General features: G+C 39.5%; 1 protein-coding gene across 22 annotated transcripts in view; it reads left to right on the forward strand.

Annotated features, from left to right (window-relative positions):
- The window catches only part of mapk8ip3 (mitogen-activated protein kinase 8 interacting protein 3), a 210,818-nt gene extending 193,851 nt beyond the window's left edge, over nucleotides 1-16,967 (forward strand). For all 22 annotated transcript variants that reach the window (XM_041229732.1, XM_041229743.1, XM_041229734.1 and 19 more), the window contains 3 exons: nucleotides 7,484-7,663; nucleotides 15,250-15,396; nucleotides 16,351-16,967. In XM_041229732.1, coding sequence (XP_041085666.1) covers nucleotides 7,484-7,663; nucleotides 15,250-15,396; nucleotides 16,351-16,472 — 449 coding nt within the window. In that variant the 3' untranslated portion in view covers nucleotides 16,473-16,967. The remainder of the gene's footprint in view (nucleotides 1-7,483; nucleotides 7,664-15,249; nucleotides 15,397-16,350) is intronic.
- The last annotated feature ends 1,371 nt before the right edge of the window (nucleotides 16,968-18,338 follow it).

Below are 18,338 nucleotides of genomic sequence, written 5' to 3' on the forward strand. Positions count from 1 at the left end.
TGGACTCCATTCAACTAACTATGTGACTTCTAAAGACAATTGGTTGCACCAGAGCTTATTTAGGTGTGTCATAGCAAAAGGGGTGAATGCAATCAATTATTTTCTGTTTTATATTTGTAATTAATTTAGAACAAGATTTTATTTTACACTTTGACATTATGGATTTTTTTGTGTTGATCAGTGGCAAAAATTCCTAATTAAATCCATTTTGATTCTGTGTTGTAACACAATAAAATGTGGAAAAGTCTAAGGGGGGTGAATACTTTTGAGAGACACTGTATATTCTCTGAGCACACTCAGGGGAGACATTCAAGGAGGACAGAGATGTTTAAAACTTTAAATGGCATTATAAGATGCATTTCTAATTAAGTTACTTTAGTATAACAGTTGCTCCTTGAAATGGTAATATTATTTTACTCTGTTGATCTGTTATGAAGTAATTTAAGCTTTCAATGGAAGGTCCAGTTATTTACATCCTAAATACAGGCCACTGTTATAGTGACTGAATTAAGTCTGACCTTCTTCACTGTTCATACAAAATCCAGTCAAAGCAGGTTTTAAGACAACCTTTGCTTTTTGTCAATCTTAGGGTTGACTAATATGAAACACTATTGTAAGCATTTTCAGTACTCATGATTTCAAACCAATATCCAAGTTAAAGTTTTAACACGTCCCACGCTTTCCATTCCCATCTCTTCCTGCCAGGTTCTAATTAATTTCTGTTATGTATAGAAAATGATTATTTGTAAGATAAACTCCTTTCTTCAGTTATCCGAAAGGTATTAACTTTCGTTAATATTAATGAGATCACTCATTATAGAGAGGATCTTGGCTTTTAAATCGCTGACCATCAAAAATCCCCGCTTCATCAGCCAAAACCAATGACCTATGGAGCAGCATCCGAATACAGTGCCGAATTGGGATTTTTTTAGAAAACGCTGACAAAGTTTGTTGTCCATACTTGTATAAAAAGACAGTCCAGATGCGTATATCACTGTTCTTCACTAGAAACAATTTGCAGTAATGTAGCCTACCTGTACTGTACATTTCTGCACAATGAGGATTTTAGAAATAGGTCACACAGCATATCCCTTCAATGGTTTGTTACCCATAATCCTCCTGGAGCCCGAGATAGTGTTATTTTACTACCTTTGGTTACGTTGGTTTGTTTTTCAAGGTTTATTTAATCCTTCTGGTACTCATGTACCGTGTGGTACTTTTCAAAACACTCCTCCAAACAGAGGCCTGGCTGAGAAGGACAGCGTGGATAGTAGTAACGTGCATCCCTCTGTTTGCCTTTGCGGGAACATACACAGCAATTTGTTTTAGGATAGGATTTTCTCCCAGATTCTGGCAGCATTAAATAAAATGCAATTCACTAAGCCTTGCCACAGTCTTTCAATCTCTGGTTCAAGAATGTGAGCTGAAGCTCTGGTGCTGTACTCAGGTACACTACGCAGGCATTGCACAGTGAGATCTGGTGCTGTACTCAGGTACACTACGCAGGCATTGCACAGTGAGATCTGGTGCTGTACTCAGATACACTACACAGGCATTGTACAGTGAGATCTGGTGCTGTACTCAGATACACTACGCAGTCGTTGCACATTGAGATCTGGTGCTGTTCTAGGGTACACTACACAGGCATTGCACAGTGAGATCTGGTGCTGTACTCAGGTATTGTTAATGTTATTAAACCTGCATTATAATGACAATGATAATAATAACAAGTAAACAATAGAATAGTTTAACAATCATATTTGTAAGCAAAGATGGTATTCATGCAAGTTAAACAAATACGTATAAATCATGAGAAGAAACATGTAATGTATTTAATGCCGTGTCTTTCCTTAGTAGTGCTGTTATTAGGTGGTCAGTCTTTGTATGTACAGCCAGATAGTCATTTGCAGTCTGAGTGAAGTATCCATTATGAAAATAAATATTTATACCTGTTGTAACAGGGGAGACCCGTGCTGACTCTCTGGGCGCATTCATAGTGCTGCGGAAAGAGGGCCTATAATAACTGCCTGTTAGTCACGGCATTGACACGGAGAGGTGGAAAAGAGGGTGTGTGGGTTTTCCCCATCTCTGAGTGGCTGAGGGGCTGGCTTTGGGGGGTGCTGCACTGATAAAATGACACTCTGGGGTTCCCTCGGGTCTGCCCCCTCGGAGACAAAACAAGCCAGCCAGCTGGCGGAAGCTCTGCCACCGGACCGAGCACGGCTGGATGAAAGAAATAAATTAAAACAAAACAGATCATTAATTAAAAAGAGGAAGGAAAAAAACAAACAACCAAAAGAAAAGAGAAAGATTGTAGAAATCTTTGTTGCAAACAGAAAATAAAACTGGACACCTGTGCGATGTTTCCAAATACACCTTTCTGTCTCCGGTGTGTCAAGTGAATTACCCACCACCCTTCCACACCTGTCAACACTAGCAAGTTGCTGTTTCCTGTGTCCTAAGTACCTCTGTGTTTTCGAGAGAATAATATGATTGTGGGCTGTGGTAAGCGCGGACCGTCACCCTGTTACACACCATAACGTTGTTAAAATTGTCACTAATATATGTTTATTTTATTTATTTATTTTTTTAATGTATACCATAACATTGCCACTGTGCTGCAGTGAAAAAATATATATTAATAAGAAACATCTGCTACAAATCAAGGATTACTGTATATTACCTACAGCACAGGAAATGATTAGGAGCCAGGAAGTTGAGTGTAAACTCCTGGGGTTTGTTTGAAAAAGCTTGAAAAACCAATAGAGTGATCAAAAAAACATAATTGTAGAAAGAAAAAGTCTTAAATCAAACCCTTTTTCCATGCTACAACTCTACAGAATTCACTGATAATGTAGATTGACTGGTGGGCAGGGCATGAATTTATCTATCGCCCCCAGTGTTAAATTAAGACTAGCTCTTCCCTTGATGCAGTATACCAATAAGGTATTAACTGCTGTTCATACTTTAATGTATCAGCTAAATCTGGAGCACTCCCTGGACAAAGCGCTACTGAATACCATTAACCAAGTCCCTGTCTGATGTGTCCTGTTTCAGGGTTCAGTCTGTCTGTCTGTTTGTAAAACTGTGCTGAAGAATCATGTGTGCGTGTTCTCCCCTACTGCTGCTGTTTCATAAGAAAGTTTAGGAGCGAGAGGAGGCCGATCAGCCAATTAGTGCTCATCAAGGTCCTAGTAGCTGATTGATCTGAAACGTATTCAAACTGGATCCCACTGATTCAATATTAGCTGTATGGCTTCAGCATAACTATGCGGGCTGCTTCTGAAGAGACTCCAAAACGATGAAGTGCAACTGCGATCTGTACTGCCTGTGCATTGGAAAAACTCTATGTGAAACCATTCACAATGAGAAATGCAGCTTTTGAGGAGTCTGTTCAATAACTGATCAATCATTTCTAGCAGAACCAATAATAGAGAATGCTAAAATAAACTGCATGTTAAGATCTGAATGCAACTCTATTGTAGCTGAGGCAGTGAGTTTCAGAATACACACAACTAGTTTTTTAAATCAACATTTTTCACTTTTTTTATGACACTGATGACTCTAGTTTTGTATTTACAGCTATTGAAGGGGATGTAAGCTACTGGCATAATAGTTTTATTAGTTTAAACGTGTTAAAAAAAAACATAGCTACAGTTTATATATAAATAGTATTCAGACCCTCGCACAGTTTTCATGTTTTGTTGCTTTAAAGCTTGCAGTCATGATGATGACACTTTGCAGTAGGAGTTAATATGTGTTATATACACAACCTACTCCACACATTCAAAGCAAAAACAAAAAGAAAGAAGCAAATAGATGATATGAAATGCAAATGGAAAAGTCATTATTGCATAAGTATTCAGATACTGTGGCAAACCTAAATTAATTCAGGTGCACAAAATGACCTTAACAAGCCAGACAGTTAGTTATCTGTGCAATATTAGTGGTTCTCATGATTTCAGAATAAAAACACCTGTCTCTGTGAGGTTCTTTGGTCCGGTAGTGAATTTCTGGATATGAGGTGTATGCGGGAAACTGAAGTACTGTCCCCTGACACCGCAGTCAGATTGGTGTGTAAAGTCTGTTTCGATCGTCAACTTAATCTGACATGACTTGGACGTGAATGTGTCCGACAACTAACAAAAACATATTTTGATTTCCAAAAGGATGAAAACGTACTAGAATATGTGTGCCTTGCATGTAACGAGTTCACAAACTCACTTCAAGACCTGGCTTCAGTCTCCTTCGCAGCTGCTCTCCTTACTTCCTTAGTGTCATTTGAAACTCCACCATTCATCACAGCTTTCTATTGAGATGGCACTTTCGATGCAGAAATTCACAATAAATGAACATGTGCAATTTATTTTTAATACGCAAACAATTAATTTAATTTAATTTAATTTGGGACTATATTACACTGCTGATGTATACACAATAAAAGTTTACTGGTTTTGTCTTAATTTAATTGTGTTTTAATTATTTTAATGATTTTTCTTCCCACAAATGACAGGTAGCCATGTTATAAGCGGTATAAACCACTTCAGGCCATGTGATTCCCATGATATATACTACTTCTGGGATGGGTAAAGGCCCGAGGCGTCACCCCAGGCGTGGTATATGTCATGAGAACCGCACGGCCCGTCATGGTTTATACCTTACTTAAACTGTAGCTATGCTGTTTCTATATATTTTTGCAGTACTTTACCTGTAACCTACTGTACAGCGGTGTTGCTGCTTGTGTTGTCAGAGACAGCAGGTTTTTGTTACAAGTCCTGTATACTGCACAGCCCTGTTACAGTAAGTACTGTGTACTGCATAGCCCTGTTACAGTAAGTACTGTATATGGCGCCAGCCCTGTAACAGTAAGTACTGTATATTGCACAGCCCTGTTACAGTCAGTACTGTGTACTGCACCATCCCTGTTACAGTAAGTACTGTATATTGCACAGCCCTGTTACAGTAAGTAATGTATACTGCACAGCCCTGTTACAGTAAGTACTGTATACTTCACAGCCCTGTTACAGTAAGTACTGTATACTGCATAGCCCTGTTACAGTAAGTATTGTATACTGCATAGCCCTGTACAGTAAGTACTATATACTGCACCAGCCCTGTTACAATAAGTGCTGTATATAAGAGCTACAGCTCCTGCCCTGATACACAGCAGCTGGCTGCTTGAGCAGACACATCCAGCCTCGGCTGGGGCATGGTCTAGAATAGCGGGGTGGGGGGCGCAAGGGTTATGTAACTCCCATTGAGCACTGTGGATCTGGAAGCTTCTTTCCACTACCTTCCAGTCTGACAGAGAGCTGCAGTTCCATATGCTGTACCCAGTGCAGGCCCTGGCAAGCTATGTTAACAGGATGAAAAGTTTGAGGCAGTCCGGATGATGTGTTGTCTGCTCTGGGATGAAGTCCCATGATCAAGCCTTATTTAGGCAGAGGATCTCTGATTGGATAGCTGACACATGCAAGACTGCGTATGAGCTGGCCAACTTTCCCCCTCCAGAAAAGCTCACTGCCCAGTCCTTCAGGTACATGGTAAATCTGTGGGCTTTATTCCAGAGGGCATGTGTCAATGACATTTGCAATGCAGTGGTGTGGGCTACTCCTCATACCTTTACTAGGTTCTACAAACTTAGGTCTTGGAGCCGCAAAACCCTGATTTTTGGAACTGAGTATTAAGGGTGGCTTCTGGGTCAGTCCTTACCATTAGACATAGAGGTGAGTTCTCCCTCTATTTTTTTTAGCTCTAGCTACTTGTACTGGGGTTCCTCATAACGGTAAGGTAGTTCTTTAGGTTAAATATCCATTATATTGCGCCAAGCTTTTGTGGTTGTACATTTATTTATCAGAACCCTGGTTCCCAGAAACAAAAATCAGACTTGTACTGGGGTTCCTCATGGTAACGTGCAAGGTAGTTTGGCTTAGCCTTGTCGTACTCCAGTTGGTCTGCAATATTGCCTTGCGACAGCTTTAGTATTCATGTTCATTAGGTAATGGTTACATTTCATATTTTAAAGGGAGCGTTAGGTTATTATCAGAACCCTGGTTCCCAGAAACAAAAATGTAACCATTAACCTTCAGGGTCATTGTGTTCATGATTGCAGCAGGCTTCAAAGAAAAGTGATGACGATGTTTGTGTCAGCAGACCTTTTATGCACTTGGGGAGCAGGCACAACTGCATCACAGGCACTACGTACAACTACGTATATCTGTTCAGATTTCAGGGTCTTTAGGTTAAATATCCATTACGTAATGGTTACATTTCTATTTCAGGGAACAAGGGATATGATTTTTGAAAGAATAGTGTAAATATATACATGTTTATCACTTGAAAATAAATACAGCAAACGTTTGCCTCATTTATCCAGTACCTGTTACACTTAGGAACCTGACAGCCTGTTTAGTTTGCTTCCAGTAAATGATCAGACACACTGCATAGAGCTGCAATTTTTAAAAAAATGTATTCAATGAAAACAACACCAGCTGCATCAAAGATTGGAATATTTCTGCTAAAGATTGCTCTGTCCAATACAAGAAGGGGACATTCAACATGTCTGTTATTTTTGCATGTATTTATGTTTTTATTTTGTTTGATAATTCACTGATGGTGAAAATAGAATGCATTTAAAAAGTGAACATAAAAACTAAAAATTCTACAATTTAGCATTTACTGTGTTTCGCTAAGCATGTCAATATTAAGGAACATTTGTTATATAATAACTCGAAAGAAAATTAAACATTTTTGCAAAGCTGTTTTTTCTGTTCAGTTGTGAAATATCTTGAAATACCTATTTTTAGACCGCAAAATGCAGTAAAATAAGATTTTTTTTACTGTGAAAAAAAGTAACCCTACCATTGTATGTATATATTATCACGTGCGATGCATTAGCAGGTAATGTTGTGTTTTAATTAGGAATCTCAAGACCCTGCAAACAGTGACTGAATGGGTAATAGTCTGAATCTTCAGCAAATCTTTTACGATATTAGTCATCAGTGCAAAGGTTAAACTAATTCGGTCAATACAGTTCTAATAGACCTTTTTTTGAAATTATTGCAGCTGATAAAATAACTCCTATGTTGTACTTCCATTAGCTACATAGGTCTCAGATGTGCAGTTTTGAAAGAAACATTTTAAATCATGGTATCAACTACTTATGGTTTAGTGTCAGGAATCTGTTACACTTGCACTTGCTATGTCACTGCACCTCAGCAGTGTCTCATGGGCATGTTACTGGTCAGTCAATAAGGGAAGCTGATAGTTGGTTAAAAACAGGAAAGAAGACATTGAAGGGATGGAGTGAGTTTCACCCTCCAGGCAAAACTGTCTAAAAACATGGCTTGCAACAGAGAGTTTTCAACCCAGACTAGCAGATCACGCTTTCAAATAAAAATACAAGTTTACTGTGCATTTGAGACCTGTATAAAGAAAATGAACACAGGAAAGATTTAGTGAACAAAGTCCCTTGTTTTTGCAGCCAATAAGACGTCCCCTTCGTCCCTGGAGGGCGCTCGGTCGGGAGGAGTGATCCACGTGTACGCCGATGACAGCACGGAGCGCACGGCCGGGAGCTTCATACCTTACTGCTCCATGGCCCAGGCGCAGCTCTGCTTCCACGGGCACAGGGATGCTGTCAAGTTCTTCGTGTCAGTGCCAGGTACAACACCAGAGAGAGACCATTGCAGAGCTACCAGACTAATCCCAGGGATTAAAGGAAAGAGCTACGGAGACAGGAAGGACAAACTGAATCTGTTTATCTTAGAACAAAGAATTAGGGAGGACATGATTTAAGTCTTTCAAATCTTAAAAGGAGTTGGCAAAGTTAATCCCAACCAATACTTTAAGCACAGAAACCAGGACCAGAGCACAGTTGGAAATTCATCCAAGCTAGATTTAGGACCGTGGGAAGGAGACCCGTCTTTACACAGTGGTGAGGGTATGGAGTGGGGTATCTAGTCATGATGTTGAAGGAGATCCGTCTTTACAGAGTGGTGAGGGTGTGGAATGGGGTATTGCCTCAAAGACGGCTGTAGTGGGTGACGCCAGACCAGAAACGGGCCAACACAGAACAGACAGAGACGTGGAGTTTGTCTGACGAGTTTTTTTTTTGTTCCTGGGTAGTAAGTGTTATTTCCTAATTGCTTATGCCTCAAAGGTATAGAAAATGGCTATTATTCCCAACAAACTTTGCTTTTGTGACCAGGACAGTGATATTTAAAAATATCACTATTTCCAATGGGAAAACGGGCAAGTATTCACATTTCTGACTGTATTCACATAAAGTCAGAAAAAAACAACATATGAATCCAAATTAACATTTATTTATACTAAAGTAATACAAAAATGACTACAAAAGATTTAGAAGTGAGTAGTTTTTTGAGATTTACGATTATACTGTATTTTTATTACTGTATAACGAAGACACACATTTGCCCGTTTTCCCATTGGAAATAGTGATATTTTGAAATATCACTGTCCTGGTCACAAAAGCAAAGTTTGTGGGGAATAGTAGCCATTTTCTATACCTTTGAGGCATAAGCAATTAGGAAATAACACTTACTACCCAGGAACAAAAATTGTGTTACATAGTGTAATTAAACAGACAGAAAATAAAAGGTTTTGAAAGACAAACAAAACACAGGACATGGCACTGGTAGCCAAAACAAAGAGACAAACAAAAATGGACTACACAGACAAACCGGTGAGCTGCTATTTTGCTTACTATTCTGAGTTACTGTTACCTCTGTCTCCAATCCCATTTTCCACTCACCGAACACCCAACCCCGAGTGAGTGAAAACATGCAGCTTTTATGCAGCTGTACCGAGACTCGATTACTAATCAGTCTTTTAATTGGAGTCTCGGTACAACTAGACGTGAATTAATTAAGTGCAATTCCCTGTGCTCACATATTATTACATTTTATCTGCACGTGAAGTGTTGTGCAATCCTCATGCCTAAATACAAATATGCATTTTAAACACTCATGCTCGTAACCCATATTATATCTCATGTATCAATGACTATACACGAACATTAACACACTACACGCAACATAAAACACAAAAATACACACAGGGGTGGAGCAACATTGCCACATATACCCCCCTCCTCCCTCTTCACAACCACTGGCTCCCTAGCTGACAGCAGAAAGGCTGTCAGCTTACCGACTGGTAGCAGAGCCATAATGGCTTCCGGGCTGGCTCTTCCAGCCCAGCACATCCCCATAGCTGGTGGCGACCCTTGGCGAAACAGTTCTGGCGACCCCAGGCGATGCGGAGCAGCAGGCAACCCCAGGCGATGCGGAGCAGCAGGCATCCATGGGTGAAGCGAGGCAGGCAATCATGGATGAAGCGAGGCAGGCAATCATGGATGAAGTGAGGCAGGCAATCATGGGTGAAGTGAGGCAGGCATCCTTGGGTGAAGCGAGGCAGGCATCCTTGGGTGAAGCGAGGCAGGCATCCTTGGGTGAAGCGAGGCAGGCATCCTTGGGTGAAGCGAGGCAGGCATCCTTGGGTGAAGCGAGGCAGGCATCCTTGGGCAATGCTGTGAAGGCATCCTTGGGCAATGATGTGAAGGCATCCCTGAGTGATGACATGAAGGGAGTCAGGACAAGCTGGGGTGCGGGTTTTGGCCCTCCTCCTCCTCCTGTGGTCGTTGCTGCCGCTTTCCTCTCCCACTTCTTCTGTCCATTTCTTTATTATTTTTTTTTTGTAATCCAAACCCCCCCCCCCCACCCCCCCCCCACACACACACACACACACACCCACACAGGGTTGGGTAACAAAAAGGGGGTTTTTTAGACCCAAAGCGAGACCAAAAAGATCTCCGTGTGGGTTACTGTTGTGTGAGGCCACTGGTCTAGGAGGACACTGGTCAACCATATGTCCACAAATGTAAATACACAAGAAAATTGGTCCTGTGTGGTGTGAACCAGTGGGCTGTAGTTGGTGACGTCAGACAAGAACCAGGAACCAACAAATAAACAACAGAGAGGTGTAGTTTGGTGAAGATGAGTGCTTGGTTACACTCAGCATGTAATAATTAAACAGAAAGAAAATAAAAGGTTTGAAAGACAAATGAAAAACAGGACATGGCACTGGTAGCCAAAACAAAGAGAAAAACAAAAACGGACTACACAGACAAACATGGTGAGCTGCTATTATGCTTACTATTCTGATTTACTGTTACCTCCGTCTCCAATCCCGTTCTCCACTCACCGAACACCCAACCCTGAGTGGGTGAAAACATGCAGCTTTTATGCAGCTGTACCGAGACTCGATTGCTAATTAATCATTCAATTAGAATCTCGGTACAACTGGACGTGAATTAATAAAGTGCAATTCCCAGTGCTCACATATTATTACATTTTACCTGCATGTGAAGTGCTGTGCAATACTCGTGCCTAAATATAAATATACAGACGAGCGTTGGGTCTAATAATAGGGTGTACCCATGTACTGATACATCAACATTAATGTAGTCACGAAAGTGCCAAAACCACATGTTAATTTGTTATGGGTGTCCCCATTTCCAAGGTAAACTGTCATGTTAATGACTCCTCTGGACAGAAATTGAGTCACCACTCCCATACTTTACCCATCAGATGAGTATAAAACATAAGAACATAAGAATGTTTACAAACGAGAGGAGGCCATTCGGCCCATCTTGCTCGTTTGGTTGTTAGTAGCTTATTGATCCCAAAATCTCATCAAGCAGCTTCTTGAAGGATCCCAGGGTGTCAGCTTCAACAACATTACTGGGGAGTTGATTCCAGACCCTCACAATTCTCTGTGTAAAAAAGTGCCTCCTATTTTCTGTTCTGAATGCCCCTTTTTCTAAACTCCATTTGTGACCCCTGGTCCTTGTTTCTTTTTTCAGGCTGAAAAAGTCCCTTGGGTCGACACTGTCAATACCTTTTAGAATTTTGAATGCTTGAATTAGGTCGCCACGTAGTCTTCTTTGTTCAAGACTGAACAGATTCAATTCTTTTAGCCTGTCTGCATATGACATGCCTTTTAAGCCCGGAATAATTCTGGTCGCTCTTCTTTGCACTCTTTCTACTCATGATTGAGGCAGAATCACTGGGATGCATTAACCTTTCCGCTACGGTGAAAATACTGCCTGTTTGAGGTATGACTGACATAACTTGACTCTACATCTGTTAACTCATCAACATCTCTGTAAATAAATAAATACATTCTTTCAGGTCGGTAAGCATTCTTGATTATGTAAAGCAATTTAGTGTGCTCTCCGGTAATGCTGCACTTTAATGATGCACTTCATAATAAAATGTATCTCTATTTGCCTGGGGCTTTATTGAAATACATTTTGATTGGAGAGTCATCCCTCTGTTTATCCTCTGAATATTTCACTAGAGTTATTATTTTGTTCACTTATTTTTGGGTTTATAAACATTTCGGATGATTTCTGGTAAGCTTGTACTTGTTCGCTGAAACTACTGATTAAAAATAAAACTTCCTCGTCTAGCTTTGTCTATTTAACTTTACTTTTGTTTTGAAACTGTATAAACCTTCCTTGACTGGTTGTTGAAGCCTTTGGAGATGTAAGCATTTGGTAAGCAACCAATGGTTGTTTAAAAAGGCATAAATAGGCATGCAACGTCATCATTACATCACCGTTCATGTATGAAGGATTTCTTTGCGGCGCCGTTAGCGGAACTGTTAAGCCAAAAGCTACCAACCGTTCCAATTTTCCCGGGACAGTCCCCTTTTTAGGGAACACGTCCAGGTGTCCCGACGGGTTAGTAAACTTGTACTTTTGTCCCGCTTTTGGGTAGTTGTCCCATCTGTGTTCCATTTTTCACAACCGTCTGTGTTTGGCCACAGACTCAATGCTTATTAGGCACCACCCTGATGTGCTGCCTTGCTATTTACAGTATTTCTGCCGTGTTGACTAGCATCTGATGTGCTGGTGCTGTCAGTTTGAAAATGCTTTGTAAGTACGCCCCTCTGTATTATTTATTGATTTTAATGCAAAGCACTTTGGGATTTATTTTAATGAAAACTGACTATATAGTTTGCGCCTCTTTGGAGTTTCACAATGAACTGTTACACAATGAATATTCAGCAATATTCAGTAACGTAAAAATACATTAATAAGCGATCAGTGATGTTAAAAGCAATTCTGGAGTAACGATCAGACCTATAGTGGGTGTGCATGTTGTGGTAAGTAAATCAATTGTTATTATTATTATGATTAATAGTAGTCGTAGTAGTAGTGGGAGTAGTAACAGTGTTATGTTTAGGCAGGGATTTCCGCATCGTGTGTTTCACAGATATAGTGTAGTTTGGTACAGTATTAACAGGATGCAATGCATGATGCTGCAGCTGTCACTGAATTAAAAAAAAGATGGTTTTCGTAAACTCATGTCTAGTTTATATTGATAACATTCCATAGTACTGTAATCTGTTTGGAATAAATATTTTAGTAACACCCTATTACGTTAAACTTGCTTTAGGCTTGAGGCGAATGTTAACTGCAGGACTATTAAAACAATCACGTCGGAGGGAGAGGGATGGAGCGAAATGTAGGTGGGCAGTGCAATCATCGATATTTATTCGAACGATTATATTTTGTGTGCCCAATTAATCGATTGCTATTTTTAGGCTTAACTGACAGCCCTAAAATAAATAAATAATATATATATATATATACACACACACACACACACACACACTGTAGACGTTAGTAGCAAAGTAACGGTGCCCTTTGTTATGTTGCTCTTAAACAGCGGTTGCATTTATGTTATTTATGCATTTATGTTATTCCGGGTTTAAAAGGCATGTCCTATGCAGACAGGCTAAAAGAATTGAACAAAGAAGACTACGCAGCAACCTGATTCAAGTATTCAAAAATTCTAAAAGATATTGGCAATGTCGACCCAAGGACTTTTTCGACCTGAAAAAAGAAACAAGGACCAGGGTCACAAATGGAGATTAGACAAAGGGGCATTCAGGACAGAAAATAGGAGGCGCTTTTTTACACAGAAAATTGTGAGGGTCTGGAACCAGCTCCCCAGTAATGTTGTTGAAGCTGACACCCTGGGATCCTTCAAGAAGCTGCTTGATGAGATTCTGGGATCAGTAAGCTACTAACAACCAAACGAGCAAGATGGACCGAATTTTATAACTCGTAAAGTATCCGGCTTTTTCTGATACTTAAAACAGTTACAGTACCTGCTACATTCTGTTCAAGTATATTTGTTCCTAAGACACTTCCGAAAAACATTAATCAAACTCATCCTCTAAGAGTACATTTATTTTCTTTTACTTTAAAATGTAGGTTACATGTTTACAAATAAAATATTTGTGTCATTATGAAGGAAACAATGCCCAACTGCACAAATAGATACTATATATAGCATGCAATAAGCAAGCTTTGTACAGAACTTGCATTCACTTCCCATGCTCATTTTTTGTCTGTTCTTTTGTATGATCCTTATACAGCTGTATTTTCTTAGTTCCGATCACGTCAAAGCAAACAGTTTTTTATTTTGTTTTTATTTTTTTTACATATTGCGGAAATAAATGCTAGAATAATCGGAGAACGAATTTGCCTTGTAAAACAAACTTTTTAAGCACATGTCACAGAGACGGCCGAAGTGGAAGGCGTCAGACCCAGGAAAAGGAATGAACACAAAGACTGATGATGTGAAATGATGATGACGCTTGCTTGCGCCAGTTTATTGTAAATAAAAGGTATAAACACGAAAACAGAAACAGGACACGGCACTGGTAGCCAAAATAAAACAGACAAACAAAAACGGACTAATACTTAACAAAAACGGTGAGCAGCTAGACACACAAACAAACAAGGTGAGTTTTAAATAAACAGGTATCGTGCTGGTCCCACCAGCACATAATAGCAATTGAAATGTCTAATTCGCCTACCCTCTTTCTTCCGTTCTCCACTCACCGAACACCCAACCGCGAGTATGTGACAGCGTGCATCTATATATACTGTTGTGCTGGGATTCAATTACCAATTAATTATTCACTTGAATCCCAGCACGTGAATTAATAAAGTGCAATTCCCCGTGCTCACATATAACATATATGTCACATATCACATATAATATCACATATTACTATATTTTACTTGCACGTGAAGTGCTGTGCAATCCTTGTGCCTAAATACACATATACATTTTTAAACACTCGTGTTACACAGACCCGTTTATATCCCGTGTACCAATGACTATACACCAACATTTAAACACACCACACGCAACACATAACAGATAATATACACAGGGGCGGGCACTTTGTAACAGCGCAGTACAGACTTTTGGGGTTTTTCGGTTTATCTGGATGAGGACGACTGCTGAGGATTTACAACGACACAACGTCAATACAACATAAATGTTTCTGTTAAGGGGTGGCTGTGTTGCCGTTTTTAATGGTAAGGAAAGTGTCCCCAGAGAAATGTTGCTCGTAAGCGACGGTTGCAACTAAACTGATTTACATTTTTTAAACAGGATATATATATATATATATATATATATATATATATATATATATATATATATATATATATATATATATTACATGAGAGTAGGTGTTAAAACTTGATGCTGATATTGGACTCAGCTCTCGCCAAGATAAGCACCAACTAAGAAACAGCTTCTTTTACTGTAAACTAATGTGATCCATCTGCGTTTCCTTCCATATGATGATGTAGATATCCTTCTGCCTGGTGTTGATGGCTGAAGTGTAATGCTGGCTCCAGGGATCAGCCTATTTTGCCTCCCTGGCGCATCAGCACACACAACGGCTGCAATGCTGGCTCCAGGGATCAACCACAGTGTGGTCTCCCTAGCGCATCAGCATGACAACCGTCTGGACTGAGCTGAGTAGGGTACTGCTCTGGGGTCTTCAAGTGGGCACCTTCCACCCTTGTTGTTTAGTGGACTAGCCAACGACACCTCAAGAGGGTTCGACAGTGATTCTGGCGTCCCACCATCGACGTTGCATTCTTTCTATGATGCTTGAGGTTCGCTTGAGGTTCCAAGGGTATATATATATATATATATATATATATAATATATATATATATATATATATATATATCACCCACACTGGGTCCACAACATCCAAACCCACCAAGCCTAATACCCGAAGATTATAACATACTGTCGGAAACTTTTATAAGGGAGGTTTAGGCTTTTGGAAAAAAATGTTTGAGTTGGTCTTCATTTATTATTGTGAAATTTTAAAATGCAGGCAATGTGCTGGCCACCCTGAATGGAAGCGTTCTCGACAGCCCGACAGAAGTTCCTGGCTCCACAGCACCCCCTGAAGCCGACTCCCAGCGCCTGCACAACGTCCTGGTACTGAGTGGAGGAGAGGGCTACATTGACTTCCGCATTGGTGTGTAGCGCAGCACGGCACAGCACGCTCTGATTTTTTTAATGTATTTCACCTTTATTTCAGGAACTTTGTATAAAAATCTGCATGGATATAACTCAAAGAAAAACTATCCACTAACGTCTGAGTCTCTCAGTCCACAGGCTGCAGCATGTAGCAGGTTTATCCCTGATAAATCCTAAGCACATTTGCTATAGAAGTAAATGTAGCTAACAAAATAATTATATTAATCTTAAGTATTTTGCACCTTCATTAGTTATAGCAAACACATATTTTCATTTTAAAACATGATATCTGGTACTGCACTTGGTTAAAGAAAGTCTGTTACTGCTGTACTCCCTGGATCATTTCACCCCAGCAGTCTCCTGGGCATGTTGGTGGCTAAAGGCATGGCAATCAAAAGGGGAAGCAGCTGATTGATTATTGACAGGAAAGAAGCCATTGTAATTCCATAAATTGTACCCATTTTGCACTTCCATTAACTACATTGGTCTCAAATGTTAAAGAAGCACTTGTTATACTCTCCAGTAAGCTGCTTGATGAGATTCTGGGATCAATAAGCGACTAACAACCAAATGAGCAAGATGGTCCAAATGGCCTCTTCTCGTTTGTAGACTTTCTTATGTTCTTATATAGCAAAGCCAATAAAGGGGTGGGGACAATGTCACCATCCAGTTGACCAAGGTAAGCTAAAAGCCTGGCTTGCAAACAAAGATTTATAACCTAGTGTAGTACCAGATTTCATGTTTTAACATGTGTTTCTTTTTAAACTGTACATTTAAAACCAATATCATGAATAGAGATGCATGGCAGAGAAAATGTATGGAAATATTTTGCTAGCTACAATTACTTAAATATATGAGACCTGCTTCTTTGACTAGCTAGTGTAACTAGCAGTTCACCCAGGCCTCAATCCAGCTTTAACATGATGCTGTTGAATGTGTGCCTCTGTCCTAGGCGATGGCGAGGATGACGAGACAGAGGAGGGTTCCAGCGAGGCTCCACAGGTCAAATCCACCCTGTCCAAGGCAGAGCGCAGCCATATCATCGTCTGGCAGGTGTCCTATGTGCCAGAGTGAGGACAGACAGACAGACAGACAGAATTGCACCCCCTCCCCCAAAACAGCACCCTGCATCCTACCACTGAAAAACAACAACACTGAGAAATCTGCTTCCACTGGAACCTCCATGTCCCCCGTCCAGCCCCCCCATGCTTCTGGTCTACAGGGGATTGCCACGAAACTTGTAACAAAGCTAATGAAGTTAAAAGGAACTTACTAAATCCAATGACAAACAACAAGAAAGGTTTCCAGTCAAAAAGTTTGCCATTGAATTTATTATCACTTGCTATGAAATCTGCTTGAAAGATGCAAAGAAATCAGTCCACTGTATTGAATCCTGGAGGGATTTGTGATGCTGGTGCCAATGTCTTTGTATTGGTGGAATTGACAGTCCAGTTTTGAGGCTGCTTCATAGAGCAGTCTCTTTACCAAATTTACTGTGGAGTGTCAAAAACGGTTAGAAAGTCGACCAAATAATTCCAGCATATTATACCTAATTTCCTTTGCTTTTTAGGTCTTGTGTTCTTGTATGAAAGATGCACACATTATGGTATAAGTGAAAATTTATGAGAAAGGCCACATGGTGAATGACTTTAGGCTGATTTCACAGACCCTGATTAGCAGTGATTTTGGATTACTTTGCCTAAAGTAAGATTAGGTAATCTGAGATTACCGCTAAATACGGTCTGTGAAACCAACTCTTAGTTTTCATTGTCTCTGCATTTAGTGCAGGACTGAAAAATGTACAAGATTGTTTTATTTATTTATTATTAATTCCTGAGGGGAAAAACACATTAAAATGAAATGTTTATGATAACACTATGTAACACAATTTTTGTTCCTGGGTAGTAAGTGTTATTTCCTAATTGCTTATGCCTCAAAAGTATAGAAAATGGCTATTATTCCCCACAAACTTTGCTTTTGTGACCAGGATAGTAATATTTCAAAATATCACTATTTCCAATGGGAAAACAGGCAAATGTGTGTCTTTTTGTTCACAGTCGGAAAAAAACAACATATGAATCCAAATTAACATGTATTTATACTAAAGTAATACAAAAATGACTACAAAAGATTTAGAAGTGAGCAGTTTTTCGAGATTTACGATCATACTGTATTTGCAGTATAATCGTAAATCTCGAAAAACTACTCACTTCCAAATCTTTTGTAGTCATTTTTGTATTACTTTAGTATAAATACATGTTAATTTGGATTCATATGTTGTTTTTTTCTGACTTTATGTGAACGAAAAGACACACATTTGCCTGTTTTCCCATTGGAAATAGTGATATTTTGAAATATCACTGTCCTGGTCACAAAAGCAAAGTTTGTGGGGAATAATAGCCATTTTCTATACTTTTGAGGCATAAGCAATTAGGAAATAACACTTACTACCCAGGAACAAAAATATATATATATATATATATATATATATATATATATATATATATATATATATATTGTTACACGGTGTAATGTGTGCATGTTCATACCCAAAAATCTGTACAAATTGACGGTAATTTAAATGCAAGATTTACTGGATGCACCCCTGAAAGATAACATAGCAGCCAAAGCCATCCACAACCCTAACAACTGTATATATGGTATTATTATTTTAAAAAGTATTTATTTATTGTTTTAAAGAGCATTTAACACAGTCGATACCAAACCTCAAAGCAAGTCAAGCAAACCAAACATAGGAAATTACAGGAAAACACAATTCAAGAGAGTAGGAGAGAGCACAGGGGTCAGAAGTGAAGCTAAGAAAACAGAGATACTGACCTCCAAACGACAGACATCTCAACTAGCAGTCTTTAACGACAAATTATTTTCTTTTAGTACTTCTAAATCAAGCACTTGAGCGTTTAATGGTTATGGATGGGA

This window comes from Polyodon spathula, chromosome 26 (assembly GCF_017654505.1).
Source record: "Polyodon spathula isolate WHYD16114869_AA chromosome 26, ASM1765450v1, whole genome shotgun sequence".
NCBI lineage: Eukaryota > Metazoa > Chordata > Actinopteri > Acipenseriformes > Polyodontidae > Polyodon > Polyodon spathula.